At 36.4% G+C, this 14,073-nt stretch overlaps 2 protein-coding genes and 1 pseudogene across 3 annotated transcripts; 2 read left to right on the forward strand and 1 right to left on the reverse strand.

The window, feature by feature from the left end:
* The first annotated feature begins 770 nt into the window (after positions 1-770).
* Positions 771-3,893, forward strand: LOC121804877. 2 transcript variants are annotated; one of them, XM_042204576.1, is made up of 6 exons: positions 771-905; positions 1,348-1,462; positions 1,550-2,227; positions 2,513-2,618; positions 3,131-3,185; positions 3,541-3,893. In XM_042204576.1, exons 1-5 carry the CDS (start codon positions 856-858, stop codon positions 3,154-3,156), a joined length of 975 nt encoding a protein of 324 aa, XP_042060510.1. In that variant the 5' UTR covers positions 771-855; the 3' UTR covers positions 3,157-3,185; positions 3,541-3,893. The 2 variants fall into 2 exon arrangements, with proteins under 2 accessions (XP_042060510.1, XP_042060511.1); XM_042204577.1 differs by lacking the exon at positions 771-905 and adding an exon at positions 915-1,132.
* An 801-nt stretch (positions 3,894-4,694) lies between these two features.
* On the reverse strand, positions 4,695-6,986 carry LOC121804868 (annotated as a pseudogene).
* Positions 6,987-7,153: 167 nt separating this feature from the next.
* Positions 7,154-11,151, forward strand: LOC121804874 (3-oxoacyl-[acyl-carrier-protein] synthase 3 A, chloroplastic-like). Its single transcript, XM_042204574.1, has 8 exons — positions 7,154-7,762; positions 8,471-8,619; positions 9,336-9,472; positions 9,567-9,672; positions 9,768-9,886; positions 10,218-10,282; positions 10,362-10,587; positions 10,688-11,151. The coding sequence occupies exons 1-8, from the start codon at positions 7,581-7,583 to the stop codon at positions 10,907-10,909; spliced, it is 1,206 nt and encodes a 401-aa protein (XP_042060508.1). The 5' UTR covers positions 7,154-7,580; the 3' UTR covers positions 10,910-11,151.
* Positions 11,152-14,073: the final 2,922 nt, after the last annotated feature.

Genomic DNA, 14,073 nt, shown 5'->3' on the forward strand with positions numbered 1-14,073 from the left:
TCAACCATATTAACACACTATAAAGAGGGGATAAAATCACCAACCTCCATCCATGCTTATTAATTTGTTGTAGGGTTGGATCCACTATTTGATGTTTCCCCTTAAGCTGCTATTGATGTTTATCCTCTCCTTGACCTCAAGCCTTCTATTTGATTCCTTCAATGGATCAAGAATCAAGGCTACTTTTGTATATATCTATGTATAAATATATATGTATGTATAAATGCCGACTATCTGTAAGCATTTGTTGGTGTGTGTAATCCATGCATAGGCCATCCCTTTATATAGGCTAATATGTGACGCTTCGTGAGGACACAATCAGACGTGATTTTTCATTTTAAATGCTACTGCTTTGTTAAGCAATAGACACGCCGATTCGAAAAGCAGTTAATCAGTTTAGAAACTGATTCATGAACTCAATGCCTTACGCCACATACATGCACATCCTAATACATGCACACTTACAAATATTGCTTTATATACTAAGTAACTGCCATAATTTAATAGTATTACTTTAGTACATTCACGGCAACATACATATTTACACATATATATACTTATTCTTTTAGTATATAATATATATATATATATATATATATATATATATATTATATATTATAATTAGAGGTAGAAGATGAGGGTTATCAATACACCCGATTCTAATTCTTTAATCGAAACCGATCTATTACGGTGTCGTCTTTAATATTAAAATCCCATTAACACATATGAACTTGATCTTTAATATTAAACCAATCTTTATATATGTCACATATAAGAATAAATATTCCTACATGTGTGTGTATTCAACTTAATTTTTCCGACCATTTCCCATTTCTTCTCCTTTTTAATGATATAATGATCTGGGTTTTGTTTATCTTGCGGGATCTCTTACTGCATCTTGTAAAGTTGAGTCCTTTATTTCTTGAATGCTTGCGCAATTTGTCACTGATTTTACTTTTCTTTCATTTTTATTTTTCAGTGATGGGGTTTATGGTTTTGGTTTCTGAGATGGTTTTAGCCAGATCCTGGAAATTACCTCTTACATATTCTTCTTTATTTAGCTTTGATTTTTTCAATTATTTAGCCACAATCACATAATTGTTTTGGTTGGAGATAATATTAGTTCAGTTAGGTGAGCTGTTGGTTGAAATTCTTTTTCAACAACTGAATAAAACAATAAGTGGAAATTTTCATTGATATAAGCATGAAATAGTTTCTCTTTTCCTATTCTGAACAATGAATAAGAAGTGTATATCATTATTGTTCTTGCTATTTGTATGATAAAAAAAGTAAACGGAGAAGTACTTGTAGAGAACTGTATTCCATTTTATGCATTTCTTTTGGCAGAATGGAATCGGCTTATAGGGCATGGCTCAAATCAAGGAAAGAAAGGTTGATATCACAGCATTTAGATAAGCTTAATAGAGAGCTTCAGATGGCTTTAGGCACTGCAAAATGGCAGGTCAGATACTTTGATTGTTGAATTTTACTCCTTAGTATATATCTGACCCAGTTTTTGTTTCTCGAAATCTCCATTGTTACTATATAGTTGGAAGAGTTTGAAAGAGCTGTTTGTCTAAGCTACAGAAATAAGGGTGATGATATTACAATCACCCGGCATAGGGAATTTGTTTCTGCCATAGGGTACCAAATTTATCGCGTTGAAACATCATTGAATGTGTCACTGAAAGTTGAAGGGAAGAAACCATTTCGGTGGGTGGATTTGGACAAGGAAGAATCTGATGACTTAGCTCATTTTCTGTCCGGAACTCCAGGGACATCACAGACGATCAAAGATGGTCGTATAAATGTGGGATCACCAGTCACTAACTCACTTTGTAAAAGTAATATAGAGGAATTAAACAGTCTTGGTTCTCCAGTAAGTACCAAAATCCCAAAACAGGGTTGGGAAGGAGTTCATGCAGGTGTTAAGGATATAAACTGCTCCGTTGAGCTACAGGAGAGAAAAGTTCGTGACACAGAGGATGAAATCAGCAACCGAGCTGATCAAAGTATTAGTACTCTAAGAGCTTGGAGTTCGCCAGACGGGAACACTTTGGAGATAGTTGTTGATATGGATGATGGAGAAACCAATGAATTAATTGAAGCAATGCCTAAAGAGGAAGGTTCAAAACCTTTGATTTGGAAGTCAAGGGGTGATATATTTTGTAGAGCTAAAGAAGTGAAAAGCCACACTCAAATGAAATTGATAAATTGGATAAATAATGTAAGTCCCAAAGGTCATATCTCATTTTTCATTTTTATAAGAAGGATAAGGAGCTAGTCGAAGATATCATTTTGTAGAATGCTTTATTTGCCATGTCTTTTTAGCATGGTTCATAAATGACTCTGTTTCCTACAAACTACAAAAGAATTTCCATTCCTTATTTATCATTATGAATATTTTCTTATGATATAGATGGATTTTCTCCATAGAAATCAATGCCCTTTTGACTGTCAAATATTTTTGAAATGCTATATAATTACTTGAAGTATGTTCACTGTCTTGCAGCACTTTAGAGGGCGCCAGGGAAATCAAAGACAACGTCTATCACCAGGGGTGCCAGTTAAATCTCTACGTTTCGTACTAGCTTTGATGCTAACCATTTTTTTATTTGGTGAGTTTGCTATTTATATCAACTTCTATAGATAGTGCTCATGGCGAAACTATTGAATGATATACATAGAAAATATGGAAATGTATGTACATCACTCTTTAGACAATATTATATTGTATTGTAGTCCATTATATAGAAGCTTCATCCGCTTCTAGCTCCATACATGAAGCTTTAACTAATCTCAGCTAATCCAAGCCTTCCACTTGATAATGCTAGTGTAAAAATTAAAGAGGGGATCTATGTAATCAACGAAGCTTGATGACATTATGATTAATCGTATTGTTCTTTTAAAATGCATCCCTGTGGAACCATACAGAAGGTTACATATTTTAGCAGGAGGCAAAAGCAACTAGTAATAGACACTCCTTGCATGATTAAAGTCGATAACCCCTTTAATAACATATTTTAACTTTTGTATAGTATATGATGCATGGAGCATTCACTCAGTTGTTAAATGTTTGAGGCAAAATTTGATAATAGAAACCACACTGACTCGTCTGTTATTCATGCAGTCCCCTTCGTGCTCCACTCAACTTAAGCCTTGCTGAAGTACCATGTCTAATAGAGGTATGTGTACAGTTTTTGAACTTTTGGATGCTGTGGTAGTTTGATTAATCTGAGGTAAATTATCTATCTATCTGTGTGTGTGTGTGACCCGAAAGGGTAATTTGCACCTTAACCCCCTTGTGTTTATCAATTAATTGCTAAAGAAAATTTACTTGATTTTGGTTTTTGACATGTTTTAAAATCGTTGCAATAGTACACCACTTTTTTCGATATGTAGCAAAACAGACATGCCCCCAATCACTGCAAAGATTGTTTTGACTCTTACACTTTTTGTGAATTGTGAATATGTCATGACTGAATCATGTTGCCCTCTTAAGCAAAACATAATTAAACAATGACTGCACCCTGCATACAGGTCATGGAGTAGGAATAGTGATGGGTTAGGGACGGCTTCTTTAGTTCAACTGTGGATAAACATGGTGGAGGTCCGAGATTTCCCAGTTTGAGGTACATCTCAGAGGCATATCTCTGAGAATATAGATTGTAAAACATGCAGCATCCGATCTTGGACAGAAAACGAACATCTGAGACGGCTGTTGTATAGTTGTGTGCAAAATGGTGGTGTGAGTTCTTCAGCCTTGAGTTCACAAGAAAAGCGTGTAAATGCTTCTTATTGATGATGCAGACAAGACATCCTTAACTGTGATAATAGTATGTAGATAGGTTGATTGATTTAGACAACCTTGAGTTTACAATCAACTTTTATCATTCTATCTCTCTCCTATTTCTGAAACCAATATTTGTGGATTGATGGTGCTTATGTTACATAAGGTATGTGATTACTTTACAATAAGGATATCTTATAATCTGAATATATCCATCCCTATATACATTGAGTTATTCTTTCAAAAGAAAATAAACAAGGATATTGTAGTTCAAAAGGATCCTTGTAGTAATAAACACTATGGGCTATTCTTTTTCAAAGTTATATCTCATGGTTAAATATTATAGTATATGTTTCGTATATGAGATTGAATATCACAACTTATCTTAAATGGATAATCCTACGATAATAAGTCATAGTCACTCCTTCCAACTAAAATTATCCAAGTTATAGCCACTCTCTTCAATTAAAATAATCCCACAACTTAATCCCGATGAATAATTATATAATAATAAATCATGGCAACCGAATTAGTTATTTCTAATTTGTACACCTCCAAGTTGCAAGGTTAAAAAACTTAGTAGTAAACACATTTTAGACTTTGTACAACAAATCAGGTTTTTTATTTATCTCAAGTTACAATGCAGATGATTATCTCTTACTTTAGCGATAAATGATTCTTCTCTATAAGGGTTGACTGATCAAGTTCACCAAGTGAAAACAAAAGAAGAGAAGCTTATCCCACATTGATCAAAATGTGAAACAGTTTCTACAAATTCTTTGCACATTGCTAAAGAGTAGTCAATAAATTAGCTACCCTAGAGTAGTCACCACAAAATCTCCTGAACTTTACTGTGTTATAAAATCATGTGTAAGTGCACATTGCTTCAACTTGAACAGGGATATACAAATCAGTTTAGCTTCAATTTAAGCTACTGAACAAAGATATAAAGGTACAACTGGTCGTATAAAACACTGAATCAGAACACATACACATCAGAGTATAAAGAATGCTAGAAAGTTTCCAAACACCAAAAACTGATGAAATAAGATAAAATGGTACAAACTCAATACATAGTGGCCAGTTTTCATTCTCAATTGCACACATAAATCCCACTTTCATACCTGTGGTCAGTCTCATAGAATTCTGTCTTACCCTCAGAAGCAGGTCTTAGTGAGATTCCAGACAGAGACCTATATCCTTGAGCAGAAAACTTGACATAAGCGACGATATCAAGCTCCGATCCATCATCATCTTCGCCTATTTCAACTGGCATTCTTGCCTTGAGTATACCAGGATTGTCCTTCAGTGGAATCTCATCAATATGCCATTTTAGTTCTCTCTCGGACCTGTTCAACACTGCTTTAGGCGTCACTTTCAAAAGGGTCGGGTCAACAGGCAATTTGAGAACAATCGTCACATTGTTCAAGGGAGCTGGCGAGTCTGGATTTGAGACATATTGCACCATAATAGAAAGTAATGATCCACTGAGCCGTTTAGCTAGTCGAACCCTCAAAGGCAATGGAGTCATACGAGGTTGCAAGCTGTACTTTGCAATGGGTATAGGTTCCTCTGATGCAGCCGTCCTCACATGAAACAAACCATTTCCTAGGCTGCTCACCTTAGAGCCTTCCACTGCAAATCTCTTAATACCTTCTGCGCCTTCCAACTTGAACGAGAATTCAGTTTCTTTGTCTTCTGAAGAGGATTTAAAAGGCACTGTCTTAAGGTACACAACACCCATCAACCCCACTCTAGCAAGTAATGATTCTCTAAACTCTGCACTTATCTCTTCAACAATATACATCTCTGGACCCTTCATTTCAGTCTTCTTCACCAATATATCTTCAATCCTATCCCCAGCAGCACCACCTTTAGCAACAGTTGCAGAAGGCGGCTCACTGGTCTCCAAAAGCTCCAAACCACCAAGGCCCTGGTCCTTTGGAATCTTCTTAGTACCCACAAACTCAGATGCATCCAATCCGCCACCCCAGGCATCATTAATACCTTCAAAATCTTCTGGCAACGTCGACCCATCATTAGAAAACTCAATGCCACCATACTGCCCTTCGAATCCTTCCACACCAATATGAGTGGACTCAGTCGCTGCAGCTGGAGGCAGACTAGTCACATCAAGTCCTGCCAGCGCCTTGCTTACATCCGAGAGCCCCATATCCTTATCCTTCTTAAACCCTTCCATCAGCATTTCTTCTGGCTTACCAATCCTATCACTAGCTGCAAACGGATCCTTCTCCACCTCAGTTTCCTCAACCTTAGGCAACTCCTTCTCCTCAACCGGTTGGATAATCGCCAAAGTGGCAGCCACCTCATCTCCAGCCTGCAATGTCTCCGCAGGCAGCTCAAACGATGCCTGCGAAAACGACACCACGCTGGCCTCATGGTCCACCGCCTGCGGCTCCACGTTGCCCCAGCTATCCGCTCCACGGATCTTACTTTCAGTCTGAACAGCCGAATGCACCATTTTGGCTATACCCTCGCCATGCATCGACGCCAGCATGGCCGCAAGCCTAATGCCACTAACGCCCCTCAACACAATATCCAAAGCCATGTACACCTCCACGTATTTCTTCCCAATTTCTCCGGCGTCACATCGACGCCACGGCACGCAGTCACAATCACTGAAACCGCTTGATTAACGATATGGATGCACTCAAACACATTATTATGCGAATCATCAATCGTAGTAACACCTAGCACGTAAATTGAATTAACTAGACGGTACACAACTCGATAGCGCGACTCAGCGCCGACAATCACCTGACCGGATGAGGCAGCCAGCGGGTCGTCGCCGAGCGAATCGGCCGATGAATCGGCGGATTGCTTAGCGAAGGAGTGACGGGTGCCGCGGAAGGAGGAGAGAGCCACGAGCGCGCGCGAAGGAGGAAACCATTCCCTGGTCTGGAGAAGTATGTCAGGGCCATTTACGGGTTGAAGAGCTAGGGCTAAACACGACATCTGTGGATCGATCGGTTCAGATTGGGGCAGGCTAAGAATCAGGGGTTGGGGTTTTGGTTTTTCCCGGGGAGAGAATCTTGAATTCGAAATGTGAGGATTGGAGTGGCGGAGGAGTCTTCGGAGCTGGAGCTAGGTGATTTTCCGACGATATTTGCGTTGGCAGATCGGAGATTAGATATTCTGCTGATGCAGATGAATGAATCTGGCGATGGTTTTTGCAGACAAGTCCCTTGGCTTTGGCTGATTTATAAAGTGAGGCATATACTTTTGCAAAAGAGCCGCTGCTGATTGTAGTGATGGGTATATTAGTCATTTCCATTTGAACAATATAAATCGATGAGAGAAAAAATATAAGGGGCAAAATAAAAGAAAGGAATGAAAAGAAAATCCACTGCACTGTGAATCTGTGATAAATTTGTTGAACAAACACGACAAAGACAAGTAGAAGTGTTGAAGTTTTTAATTTTAGCATAATCAAGGCGATAACGAGGTTGAGCGCAGCTGATTCTCTTAAACCAGGAAAAAAGGTCCACAACCACATGGCAAAAGAGTAATTTTACAAAATGCGATGAACACTCTGTATTAAGTGTCAGAAATCTATTTCATTATTCAGCACTGTCGAAAGATTCAATCTTGAAAATGCCTGAATCAGCATGCAGCTGCATGTGATGATATAGATACAGGGTTTACAGATAGAGACATGGTTCTTTTTTCCTCTTCGAAAGATTAGTGAATTTGTTTTTTGCTTTCTGGGATTCGTCGTCTCTTGAATTTTATTATTTGGGTTCGAATTCTTTTGGTATTAAATTAATTGATGGCGAATGCATCTGGGCTGGTTGCTCCAACAGTTCCCAGTTTGAAGAGGAGATTTTCTCCTCCATTAGGCATTTATCGATCTGCATTTTGGTTCTACGACGGCGTTTCGAGGCGAGCATTGTGTTTTAGTGCGGCGCAGGCCGCAGAGAAGCTTTCCCCTGCTCAACCCCAATCGCGCAGGTAGTTTATTCTTTCCAAAGATTAGATTTTTTTTTTGCCGATTTCTGATGCTTGCTTTTTGTGGGTTTGTATTCTTCTTTATTTGCTCAAATATTTCGATTCTTAGCTTCATGATTTTGGGAAGTGTGAGTCTTCAATGAAGAGATTTGGTGGTTTCTAGTTAGTGAGAAGTTGTTGGTGCTAACTTTGAATGAGGTAGGGTTAGTGTTTTGGCTGATTCGAATCTGGATGGTTTTGGTCAGTATTTAATTGAAAATAACCTAAGAAACTAATGTTGCAAAGATAAATATGTATTGGAGAGATGAACTTTTTAGGAGAAAAGGAGAGATTCTTGTAGGGTCTCATGTGGTGTCTGCTGCCATATCCTATTTGAAAACATGCTCTACGATATCTCAAGAGGTTTAGAAGCCAATCTGATTTTTGAAAGCTAATTATGGAATAATCTTGATTTGTGCTGCTCGTGTGGATTATGATATACATATTCTCTCTTGGTGGATATGAGTTTAGTTTTTATGTGCGATGTGCTGTATATTGTTTTTCGTTTAAAATGTATTTACCATGCATAATGGTATTGTAATTATCTTTTTTCACTATTCCAAATTCAATTGATATCTCATATGTATATTCGGATTCTTCTTTGACAAAGTGAATGCAGAATTGGTTGATGATTCTGATTCAATTTGGTTTTACTAACTGAAATTTGTAAAGACTTGTCAGCAAAGGGTGCAAGTTAGTTGGATGTGGCTCTGCAATACCAAGTATTCAAATATCCAATGATAATCTCTCAGAAATTGTCGATACTTCGGATGAATGGATATCTGTCCGGACTGGAATTAAAAATCGGAGTATACTTTCTCGTGAGTTGTTTTTCCACTTAATGCTCAATCATTCCTGAACAAAGTCATGCATATTGTGATCAAATTAAGACTTTGGTACATCTGAAGAAACTCTGCAGCAGTAGTTAGGGAAAAACTAGGAGATTAGGCCAAAGTTGCATGTTGTTTCTGTGAGAGAATAACACTATAACTAATGGATTTCCAATTAGATTATTGAATAATATGGAGAATATTGATGAATCCAACTAACAGCATTGGATTTGGCTGGCCAATAAAACACCGATGTGATTAAGGGGATCTCTGTCATTTACTTTCTTCTACTCGAAAGCTGTTTTTTTTCTTTCTCATTTGAATCTTGAAGGCTGAGATGCTATGCTTATCATTCATTTTGGTTTAAAAAACAAATCATCTATTAATAGTAGCAATGAAGAATGAAGTCTCCCCAGATATTATGATGTGTCTCAAGTTAGCATGCGAGGTTCAGACACGTTTTCACATTATGATCCATGATCTCGACGGTGTCTTTGTGGTCTCTAGACAGCATGAATATTCTGGAATTTACATGCCTTCCGTGCTTCATAAGATTATTAGTAGCATGAATTTAGCATTTATTATGCCCTTTGAAACTTGGATAGTGTACCTATTATAGTTGCAAAGTCCTTTCATATAATTCTGTGCATTGTGGATTTCACATTTACCTATTAAACAAGACTTATGTTTTGTGAGTTCTATTGCAGGACAAGACAGCTTGACAGCTCTGGCTACAGAGGCTGCGCAGAAAGCTCTCCAGATGGCTGAGGTTGAACCCAATGACGTTGACCTTGTGTTGTTGTGCACTTCAACTCCTGAAGACTTGTTTGGGAGTGCTCCTCAGGTAATGTTTCCAGCAATATACCATGTTACGGCAATCTTTGTAAGTTTCTTTGTTCTTTTGTCTATGATTTTCCACTGCTTTTACTTATTTCCAGATTCAAAAAGCGCTTGGCTGTGGTAACAATCCGTTGGCTTATGATATCACGGCTGCCTGCAGCGGCTTCCTGTTGGGCCTAGTTTCAGCTGCTTGCTATATTCGAGGTAAATCCTACAAATATAAAAAGAGACAGAAATTTGTATTCGTTAGCTATAGTTATTTGTAGATACGAATAAAATTTGACGTGTTAATAATTCAGGGGGCGGCTTCAATAATGTTCTTGTGATTGGTGCTGATGCTCTATCTCGCTACGTTGACTGGAAAGATAGAGGATCATGTATCCTGTTTGGTGATGCTGCTGGTGCTGTTCTACTACAGGTTAATCCCTTTTCATATATTCTTGTTTTCATATTGTTTCAAAAGACCGGGATTTGCTTAATCTCTCTAAAAATTAACTAAAAGTTTATTTTGTGAATTTACGTGGAACTGCCATAGTTAAATTATCAAGCCTTTTTCTGCAAGCTAAATAGAATATAAGAGTGTCGATTGTCTCTATCTGATAAATGCCTCTACTTTTGATATCGAACCAATCAATGGATATGCATGTGTTGTGTAGGTTTGGCTGGTGTGAGTGTCATGCATGTCTTTCTTGCTCGCAATCTCAAAATAATCTTTCGAACAAAATGATATTGTTGTCGTCTTTCTGCAGTCATGTGATAGTGAAGAAGATGGTTTATTTGCTTTCGACATGCACAGTGATGGTGAAGGTCAGAGGTAAATAAAACCTGCCCTTTGCAGAAACCAATTTCGTGTTTTTTCCAGTCGCGCAATGAGCATAGCTTGTGTTTTTCAGGCACTTAAAAGCCAGCATGAAGGAAGACAAAACAGATTCTGAGTTGGGCACAAACGGTTCACTTCTTGGCCTCCTGCCCAAAGGCTCCTCCTCTTACTCGTGCATCGAGATGAACGGTAAAGAGGTCTTCCGCTTTGCTGTCCGCGTCGTTCCACATTCGATCGAACTGGCCCTAGAGAAGGCAGGTCTTGCTGTGTCAGACATAGACTGGCTAGTTCTGCATCAGGTATGAATTTGTTTATAGTAGTCCGCGTCAAGTAAACGAGACATTCATAGCTATACGTGCCGAACAGTTGGTAGGTGGCCTAATAAATGGGTGAATGCAGGCGAACCAGAGAATAATCGATGCAGTAGCGACGCGCCTGGAGGTTCCCCAAGAGCGAGTAATATCCAATTTGGCAAACTATGGCAACACGAGTGCTGCCTCGATTCCGTTGGCGTTGGACGAGGCTGTGAGAAGCGGGAAGGTCCGAGCTGGTGATACCATTGCGACTGCTGGTTTTGGAGCTGGCCTTACATGGGGCTCTGCTATCGTTAGATGGGGATGATCATCGGCACACTCGTTTCTGGTTTTTTGAGTTCCGTTTGCATGTTCTTTCGCAGCTCGTGTTGCCCTTTGCCTTCCTTAGTCGTGCTCTCTCTCTCTCTCTCACTTTGATAGCTATGGAAATGAAGGAAATGTCTTGTTGATCAAGTGTTATTTGATTTGTTGAACAGTGATAACTGTTACTGTATATTAGCAGTAATAATCTTTTCTGATTATGGCAAAATTTTCTCTTTTTTTTGTAAATATTGGTGGGCATATAGTACCATAATACCAGGTGATTTTTGCTACTGAATGCTGAAATATGGAACCACAGATGGGTTGAAAGGAACAGGATGATATGTATAAAAATCATGTCTTACCGAAATTTATAATGACTAAATATTAATATGTTTTTATACATAATTTGTATGACCAACCTTTGATACCTATCGGATTTCGATACAGCATACCAACCTTTGGTACTTAGTTCCATTTTTATTCGACCCACAATTTTTCACATTTCACTATGCCCATTTTGGAAATAGATCTTATATTCCACTAGCTCACTCAAATATTATTATAAAATTAATATATTATTCCTTCCGTTTTATAGTAGTAGATGCATTTCTTTTCAGTATGTAAATTAAGAAAAAAGTGTGTAACATATTAAATAAAAAGATAATAAAGTAGGAGAGAGCAAAAATTAGAAATAATAAAGTAAGCGAGTAGGAAAAGCAAATTCTCCGACTCAATAAATACCGTTCTATTATTGAGGTGATAATTGATGAATTTAAATGAAATTAAAATGAAAAGTCATTTCTTTTTAATTAAGATATATAGTGATATTTTATATAGTAATATGACAATATAAACATTTATATTTGAATAGTTATTTTAATAAAATTGTGTATATATCGTTATAAGGGAGTGATCAATTGTTAACTCATCATTTAATTGCTAACTATAACTAATTTAAGACGATGAGATTTTAGAAATCTTGTGGTCTACAATTTGCCATGTGTAATTTCATTTTTCATTTTTTTAATATTAAAAAAATAATAGCAACTGTCAAATTTATGGTTTAGAAACACAATGTCAATACAGTGAATGAAATACATCAACACAAAGACATAACAATGTTAATACAATTTCATATTGACATTGTACAAGCAATGTATTGACATATTATGTGGCGTGTATTGATATAAAGCTGTTAACGAAATTTATGAAAATTTTCAAAAAAAAATTCAAATTTTAACATCGGAATATATGCAAGTGAGATCTCGTTAGAATCCTTATGAAATTATCTTTAATTTAATATATGCTATGCGAAAAAATAATTTAAATCGAAAAAGTTATATGCGTTTTAAAGTTATATGATATTTTTCAAAAATTAATTACAACTAATTTGTTGTAAATTGACCTTAATACCCTTAATGACGTTTTTTTTATCGTATTGATATTTCGGGGCTGATGATCTAGGACTTTGATTTGAATATCTAATGGCTATTATTTAATTATAGTTAACAATTAAGTATTGAGTTAGTAATATAATAATCTGAAATGGTTATATACATATATACGTGTGTGAGTATAAAAAAAAGAAGTATGGGAAAAGCATCCCAATTATTACATGAAGTTGTAGATAGTTATATGTAAAAATCAAAAATATGTAAATAAAATAAAATGACTAATAATTAGCTATGTGATTATTAAGATTTGACACGTACTAGAAGAGACACGCATCCTTTCAAAATCATGAGCTATTTACATATTAGAGTACCTTTCTATTATTCACACTTCTAAGAATTGTAACTATACAACATGCCACAATAACATATGTTGTACTATATACGTATGACACTATATAATTTAAGGAGTATTTATATTTATATGATAAATGATCAAACATTTTCATGCTCTAGCAATGTATCTTAATTATCGTGCCATGACATTTCTAAGCTAAAACTGTATGCTTTAAAAAAAAAGAAGTTGTAAACTTGTAATGAACGTAATGGTACACGTGTTGTGATGTAAAGAAATATTAGATAAACCGCCTCTTTTAATGAATGTATTTTTATAGTACTGTAGTATCATTGTAGGGGAGGAAGAAAAAAGAACACGTAAAATAGTAGCATAGTTCTTATAGTTGTAAAGAGACGAGGAAAAGAAAAAGAAATGAAAAAGATATTTTGTTAGGGTTGATGATCGTTGAACGGGAATAAGGGTTCATGCTAGATTACTTATCAGCAATAAGGTGGGTACTCAACGAGAATAAGGGTTCATGCTAGATTACTTATCAGCAATAAGGTGGGTACAAATTACACTTTTAATTTTACATGTATTGTATAGTTGATTGCTATGTGTTGTCTTGATATGAATATTTAGATTATATGATGTTAACTTTACAGGGCTATATGCTATATGATATTGATGGCAGAATATGATACGTATATGCTATAGATGCAATGAATATGTTTTATATGCTGTATTGAAATTATTTGGTGGAATATGACTTGGATATGGGTGTGGTGCAATAGATAAGTTTTTATATGATATTGGAATTATTCGAATTATGGGATTAAAGAAGATATGTGACGGTCTTGTCATGGATCTGATATACAATGGCAATAGATCTACGGGTCATATACAATGATAATAGACCTACGGGTCAAACAAAAAAGCAAAGAGGGGCCTTCGTGGAAAGGTCAATACAAAGAGGGGCCTTCGTGGAAAGGTCAAATCAAAGAGGGACCTTCATGGAAATGTTAAATAAATAAAAGGGACCTACGGGTCGTATACAATGGAAATCCCGGGCAGATACCAAACTTGATCCGTCACATAATAATAAAAAGGAACAAAGAGGCATATGCATATTTATATGAAATTATTTATGATATATGTTTTGTATTGTGTATGATTATATACGTTATTTTTGTGAGTTAATGAAGAGATAGTAAAGTAAGAGAGATGAAAAAATAGAGATGGTGTTGTTTCTATTTTTATGAAAAAATAATTATGGAACATAAATAATATTTATTTATTATAAATGTGTACGTCATAAGGGTTGAGATGTGGCAGTAAAACTATTTGATCTTTTACAGCAATCTTTTCCAAGACATTCAAGAAAAAGGTCAAGCATAGTCACTCCACTTTTGAGCCTTGAAAGCAGTCCTATTTACAGTG

Source organism: Salvia splendens, chromosome 5 (genome assembly GCF_004379255.2).
Source record: "Salvia splendens isolate huo1 chromosome 5, SspV2, whole genome shotgun sequence".
NCBI lineage: Eukaryota > Viridiplantae > Streptophyta > Magnoliopsida > Lamiales > Lamiaceae > Salvia > Salvia splendens.

Coding starts and splice junctions, on each gene's coding strand:
- LOC121804874 (XM_042204574.1), top strand. CDS start 7,581: ATGGCGAATGCATCTGGGCTGGTTGCTCCAACAGTTCCCAGTTTGAAG. Junction 9,673..9,767: donor AGCTGCTTGCTATATTCGAG/GTAAATCCTACA, acceptor TTAATAATTCAG/GGGGCGGCTTCAATAATGTT. Junction 10,283..10,361: donor AGTGATGGTGAAGGTCAGAG/GTAAATAAAACC, acceptor TGTGTTTTTCAG/GCACTTAAAAGCCAGCATGA.
- LOC121804877 (XM_042204576.1), top strand. CDS start 856: ATGATCTGGGTTTTGTTTATCTTGCGGGATCTCTTACTGCATCTTGTA. Junction 906..1,347: donor CTCTTACTGCATCTTGTAAA/GTTGAGTCCTTT, acceptor TTCTTTTGGCAG/AATGGAATCGGCTTATAGGG. Junction 1,463..1,549: donor TAGGCACTGCAAAATGGCAG/GTCAGATACTTT, acceptor GTTACTATATAG/TTGGAAGAGTTTGAAAGAGC.